The following is a 6728-nucleotide window of genomic DNA, read 5'->3' as shown; positions in this document are numbered from 1 at the left end:
ATGAGGTGTCCCCCTCCCATAACAATTTATAGCCACGGAAACCCCACATAGGGTCGTGAGGAGCCTTGGTGGCGCAGTGAGTTGGGCTGCAGTTGGAAAGCGCTACTCATAAAGCGTGCCAGGCTCGGAAACCCGTCACGGTGGGTCACTTTGAATGGGAATCAACTCGGTGGCAATGCATTTGGTCTTTGGGGGTGGAGGTCGGGGCGATTCCACACAAGCAAAGGTGTGTATTTTGTTAATCCTAGTGAGTGTTCCTGAATGTTTGGCATGGGACCGAAGTTCAAGCCGTGTGGAGCGGTTCCCACAGCCGCAGGGAGAATGGGAGGCCGAGGTTTCATATGCTGGAGGTGGGGGAGGGGGGCGGAGGAGCTCAGATGACGGTCTCACTGTCTGGGGCCTAGTATAAATTGCAAATTGTTGGTCTTTTGTAGCCTTCCCAATGGAAGCTGCTCCGGCAGGAACTGTTGAAATACATGGACTGCTTCTTGGTGGCTATCATCAACTCCTGTCCAATGCCAGCCCCACCCAACAAAACTGAAGCCCTGTGGGAACGCTTTGTTACCACCTTAAAAGATCAAGATCTCCTCTCTCTCCCAGTGATGGAAGCCCAGTCTTGCTACCTCCTAACCAGAAGGGCTTTTTCTAGATCTCTGGTTTTGGTTTTGGATGACAACTTTTATTATCAAAGCATGAGATACGAAGTCTACCAGTTGGCCCGGAAATGTAATTAAAGCATTATTTTTTACATACCATCATCAAAACCACCACTGCCTTCAGTGAGCATTCAATCGGATCATGAGGCTTCATGAGGCTTATGTGGATTTGTGTAACACTAAAAGATTGTTATTCAGTATTACAAGTGACTTTCCTTGAGGCAGCTGGGATAACTAGTTAATATGTCTTAATTTTACATTTGGGAAAAAGCACGCGCCATTAATGTGTGGTTTTCAACCGTTTTCAGATTCCTTAGGCTTTTGCCAGCTCTTTATAGACTGTCCTCTTGAGACCTGTTTACAGAGAAATGGCCAGAGGCCAAGGGCACTGCCACCCAGGATCATTCACCTGATGTTAAGAAAGATCGAAAAACCCAACCCTGAGAAAAATGCTTGGGAACGCAACAGCCTCATCATTCAGAGTCCGGCATGCTCATCGGAAGCCAGGTATCAGAATTAAATGTATCATTCCCTAGGTGCCTCTGCAGGGCCAGGTGCTGTGCCGAATGCTTTACCTGCCAGTTCATATTCACACAGCCCTTGGAGAGAGTTCTTGCATTAAGAAAGTGCCGTTTCCTTAGCTGAGCTTGCATGCGGCAGTCTTGGCCTGCGTGCTCTAACCCTACCCCTTCAACCTTGTAGCCCATCACTCTCTCCTGCTGCTTTATCAGCCAAAGTGATCTTCACGGTTGCCTGAGCACCAGAAAAGCTTGTTCCTGCCACAGGGCCTTTTGTGCGTGCTGCCCTTCTGTCTTCGTGCTGCCCCTCTTGCACAATTCCTAGGCCAGTCCACCTGAAGTGCATTACCTAGTTGAACTTGCACTGTCACTGTGTATGCTCATCACCAACAAAGTATTCTCTCCCGCCACTGCATTGTCACGCTTGGAGAGGGTAGGAGGCTCACCAGATCTTTGGTTGGTCCAATAGTTTCCCATCATAGTTGCAAGATTATTTTGCATATAAAAACACACTGTAGCTATTCGTTAAATGGATGAGTGGATTCCACCAAAACCCCTTGTTTTGTGGACCCAACCGAGGGGAGGATCTTATCTATTAATAAGCAGAGGCCGCTCTGTAAAGACACAGCCTTGTTCTTTAAGTGGGAGCTACTGGCCAAAGAGCAGTACTTAATGATTTTGCAAAGCTTACTGGTACGAAATCTTGGAGGACTGGTTATTTTTAAAACGAAAGAAATTTGTGGTCTGAGAATTTGTTTTGCATCTGCGCTTCTTTCTCAATGTAGATTTGTCAGAAGGTAAATTCCAAATCGGTTAATTTTGAGGGACTTTCCTAAATTAGGAACCTGGATCATAGCAGTTTTACTCCTCTGGAATTGTTTAATATTCATAAATGCAAGTTCTTTGAAAACAAAATATCTACCAGAAGGGTTTCATTTTCTCCCGCTTTCTCACATAGCCTAGAGGTGGCTGATTTCTTCCTTGCTGCTTTGGAAAACCCAGTACGAAATGTTGAGGACAACTGGGGACAGAAGGTGGGTCTCTTCCAGTGTGGCTTCTTCTCAAAATGCAAAGGGCTTTCCAGAGGAAGGTCTTGAACAGGGTGGTTCTCAGCCCCATGACACGGTAACACTGCTGTTACTGGCTTGGCATCTCACCAGCGTGCAGCCTGTGCTGGACATGATGGTCCCTCGGTGGCCAGCTCGCCAGAGCTTACTGTTACATTTCCAGAAATGGTGGGGCCAGCTTATGTCACATTGGTAACTTGAAATGGGCCCCAGGGTGGAAGCCTTTGCACCTCAGAAACTGGCACACAGGACAAAGAGGGTGTTTGTTCTTCCCTCCGGGCCGGTTATTAAGCATTTCCCAGTACTCCACTGCCTAGCTGGAGCCCCGCTTCAATAGCCTGCTCCGAGAGAGCAGAGCTGGGACAGAAACGCCAGCTTCACTTTTCAGTACCTCCCACTAAGCATCACCTACATTGTAGCCAGTGCTTTTACAAAACTAAGTAAATGTTCCAATAACAACGTGTATTATTACATAGGAAGCAGACAGAATTATCTGTTCAACTAATGTTCTTCATCAAGTTGATCAGACGCTCCGAAGAATTCTCTCTCAGACCATGAAGGAAGCAAAGGGTAGGTAGATTGCGGTTTGGTTATGACGACTCCACCGCTCATCTTGTTTGACACAAACTCTCTCAATTAACTTTTAATCAGAAAGCTGAAACCATATCGTTTTCATCTTAAATATGCTAGAAAATGACCAGATAGCAACTACCACCACCACCCAACTCCATTGAGATGACTGTTTATGGACTGAGTGGCTGTCTGCAGTTACGGGCTGATAAAGGATCTGGTGTCCTTTTTATTGTAGGTGAACTAGTGCTTCCTTACAACTTGAAGCTTCTTGCAGAAGAACTTAACAAGCTGCGAGCAGAGCTCCTGGAAGACCTGAGACAAGGAAGCAGTAAGAAATGTCTGTGCTTCCAGCAAACCACCAGCACAGATGTGATCGCTCTTTTCCAGGATGAAAAAGATAAGATTGTACAGAAGTATTTGTCACAGCATTAAAAATTCTGAATTTCTAACCAAGTGTCAGACCCGTAACTTTTTGCAAACTAAAGCAAAGTTTGAGTAGTGTCGTGTTTTCTAGGAACTCGAAGCTAAAGACTAGTATGAGGCAGAAGTTACTTCAGCTGATGTGGCACGGGTCATTAAGCAGGGAGCCACACTTCCCACTTGTGGCCTGAACCCTCATAGCAGGGCAGGGCAATCAGCAAGAGTTCAAGGCACCTGGACGACAGCAAAGGGCACAGAAGATGTGTAAGCATGGGGCGACTTTTAACTCATGGAACAGATCTTCCGGATAATGCATTCTAGAAATCCAAACCAGGATAACCATAAAGCACTTCTTTTATTAATATTTACATTCCAGAATGTTAACTAAGAAACGAATTGATCCTACTTTTCAAAAAGGAAAAATCAAGGTCATTAGAAAGTGTTATCTTTTTATTTATATATTACAAAAGCAAAGATCACAACATAAACTACATACTATAGTTATTTCAGCATTTAAATTTTTTCTGGAATCCCTAAACAATATAATGTATTTTATAACCATTACTCAAGTTCTATGTTTTTGCATACAAAATATGTTCTTTACATCAAAGTACATATTAACAACAACAAAAAAGTTCTAAAAAGCATATAGCCTCTAAGACTATTTAATGAAAAAGTTCTTAGCAGGGAATTTAAGTTTTTTAAGTAACCCATCCTTTTGATAAATATTTTCATAAAACTTAAAATGAATTTTTAAAAAAACACCTTAAAATGAAGCTTATCTCCCAACGTCTTTTGGTAATATTCCCCTTGTCAAACAATTTTATAAATGAATGGCAAATGCATTCTAAAACGAAACACTGGAAAATATCCAGTGGGATTTTTTTTACAGTAAGTCTAGCTTTCACTACGTTAGCAAAATCTGAAATAAGATTATTCCCTGTTAATCTTTTCACAGTTTCTTAAAAAAATATTAGTGGAGATAAATTATCTACCAACTTTAAACTTATGTTCACTGAACAAAAATAAATATTTAGTTTCAGAATATTGCCTGTTAACAGCAAAGTACTATAAATAGTGCACGTTTAAACGTTTCCCACAAATCATTCTATAAAATACTTGATTGAAAATAAAACGAGAACATATTTTAAGGGAAGATAGAAACATCTTTCCAGGTACAGAATTTAACTGACAACCACGTAAATAAAATTCCAAATCTTTTAAAAAATACAATACCAAAAATTTATCTAAGGTAGGTTTGCTTCAAAACTTAGTGCATTTAGAACTGTAGCTTTCAAGCACTGACAGCTTTGGAATACCAATTGTGCTCTTTAAGCCATAGGAAAATAAGCATTATACATTCTGGTTCACAATTGGGAGTAGAAGCAAAATGTCCCTGTTTAAATTAAAATGCACCTTCAGAACAGCCACTTTAGTTGCTAGGAAGTATTTGTCACTCTTTGGCCCAGAGTACGGGGTTCACTCTTTATTTAATGAAGATTTTCATTTGCTCTGCTGAGGTACTGCTCTTAAATAGAAGGATGGAAAAGTTAAAAATCACCAAGGCTTTCAAATGGCAGCAACCGATTTCTTCCTGGCAATAAACAGAGTAGAGCCACGCGGGCACTTGGAGATGGCTGCATTAAAACTGATCAGGCCGTGATTGGTTTCAGCAACAGAGTGACACAGAATTGTGACGTTTTACATTCACAAGCCTTAGATTTGACAAGGAAGAGTGTTGTTACAGTTGTTGGGGGAAAACAGTCTTCAGCACTGCTCTTTAAATGACGAAAGTTGGGATTAGCTACAGCCACAAGACCTTCTGGGAATGGCTTCCTCCCAGTTGGGAGGGAGGGCAGAGGATCTATGAAGGGGGCACTTTGGGTTTCTGTGGGCATATACCATCAGCATTTTCCTTTCGTTTATTATGTGGGTAGAGGCCCTTTTTGGTTAATAAAAGCTTAATAGTCTAGGTAATCTTCTTAAGCCAATTAGTAGCACTTACAAGATTTGAGTCACATGATGAACAAAAATGTTGCCAAGTACACAAAAGCCAACAGTTAGTGACAATGTCTTTTATTGGTTGACCAGGCTATTTCTCAGAGTAAGCTAATGACACAATATAGAAACTAGAGCCTCCCATTCAAAACAACTCTAGATCAACTCAACTCTCATTTTTGTAAACAGACATCCACGTTTAATGCATCTTAGACCCATTCTCACCCACTGTATGGTTTCCTGCTGAGGTGACATTCCAATCAGTCTCCACAGTGTTTTCACCATAAAGGTGGGTAACATTGCAAAGCAGCTTTACAATTTGAATCTACACCGTAATGACCTTGGAGGCTAATTCTGACGAGGTCACCAGAATCCATTATGAACACTTGCTCTTGCATTAGTTCAGATCCATTTCTCCATGTGTCCCTGGACCCATAAAACAAGTATCAACAGGAGCTAAGGCAAGCAAAGGAAGCATCCCAGATCTGTTTTGAAGGCCTGGCCTTCCTGAGGGCAGTAAGGTGGATGACACCCCGTTGTACCTCTTTGGTCATCAAAGGAATGGGCGGAATGGCCTCCCCACCTGATGCCCCAACACCGGATGGAGGGCTGCAATGACACGGTCCAGCACACAGGGCAAGAGCGAGCATCTCCCGAGGTGACCCTTTCTCTCGTGCTCTTCTCGTGTGTTTGGTTTGAAATCAAATAAACTGGAATATCAGAAGACGCCAAGGAAACAGCATGAAATCTAGCTAGAAATGGAACGTATTTTAAGAATTAAAACCTCAATATTTTAGACATTGAAGAAAATGACATATTTTCCATGTCAAGTCGTGGGTTTCTTTTTTTTTTTAAAGAACTTTATAACTTTAACTTCATGTTTCCAGAACTTAAAAATCAAATCGTTTTATATTTCCCCTTGTGGAAATGATTTATTATACTGCAATAGCTTCCCCCTATCAGTTGACATGAAACTATTGCTTCAACTTAAATTATGTGAAGTAAATAGCATTCTAATTCAGAGAAACTTAAAGGCAACTCACCTACTCTACACACACACCACACCCTAAGAGATAAATTGCAACAGGTTTTCTACAAGAAAAGTAACTGTTCTCCCATTGTGAATACGCAGAAAGAATATCCAGCTGCACTCCAGGTCCTGAAATCGCAAGTCTGTACCAGTTTAGGTGTCCTGGACTATCCGTCTAGGGGATGATTGACATGAATACCTCCTACGAGTCTGACTGGACTCTAATTCACCTATGGCTCACCACGGGGAAACCAGACACCCAGCCAGCTAGCTGCTCTAACACAGACATGACGCTGGCTAGCCTTTTATGGGGTGGGGGATTTTGTTTCCACTGTCAAATTTATAGTCTATAAGTTAAAATGTATAAACTTTAAATTAGCAGACATCTTACCTGCTCTTGGGTGCAGTTAAGGGGATGACCCAAAACATACTAACAAAAAGCTCCCACCAAAAAACCCCCAAACAA

The 6728-nt window shown here is 42.0% G+C and overlaps 1 protein-coding gene across 2 annotated transcripts; it reads left to right on the top strand.

Moving 5' to 3' along the window:
- Positions 1-402: 402 nt before the first annotated feature.
- Positions 403-3263, top strand: PSTK (phosphoseryl-tRNA kinase). 2 transcript variants are annotated; one of them, XM_030886007.2, is made up of 5 exons: positions 404-726; positions 965-1163; positions 2133-2208; positions 2718-2811; positions 3050-3263. In XM_030886007.2, exons 1-5 carry the CDS (start codon positions 477-479, stop codon positions 3244-3246), a joined length of 816 nt encoding a protein of 271 aa, XP_030741867.2. In that variant the 5' UTR covers positions 404-476; the 3' UTR covers positions 3247-3263. The 2 variants fall into 2 exon arrangements, with proteins under 2 accessions (XP_045147421.1, XP_030741867.2); XM_045291486.1 differs by lacking the exon at positions 2718-2811 and having other exon boundaries at positions 403-726; positions 3050-3137.
- Positions 3264-6728: the final 3465 nt, after the last annotated feature.

The sequence above is a fragment of the Echinops telfairi genome, unplaced genomic scaffold, assembly GCF_000313985.2.
Source record: "Echinops telfairi isolate 266 unplaced genomic scaffold, ASM31398v2 ScPeMD7_70;HRSCAF=299, whole genome shotgun sequence".
Taxonomy (NCBI): Eukaryota; Metazoa; Chordata; class Mammalia; order Afrosoricida; family Tenrecidae; genus Echinops; species Echinops telfairi.
Note: the sequence above shows the minus strand (reverse complement) of the source record. Positions and strands in the feature narration are given on the sequence as shown.

Coding starts and splice junctions, on each gene's coding strand:
- PSTK (XM_030886007.2), top strand. CDS start 477: ATGGACTGCTTCTTGGTGGCTATCATCAACTCCTGTCCAATGCCAGCC. Junction 2,209..2,717: donor AGGACAACTGGGGACAGAAG/GTGGGTCTCTTC, acceptor ATTATTACATAG/GAAGCAGACAGAATTATCTG. Junction 2,812..3,049: donor GACCATGAAGGAAGCAAAGG/GTAGGTAGATTG, acceptor TTTTTATTGTAG/GTGAACTAGTGCTTCCTTAC.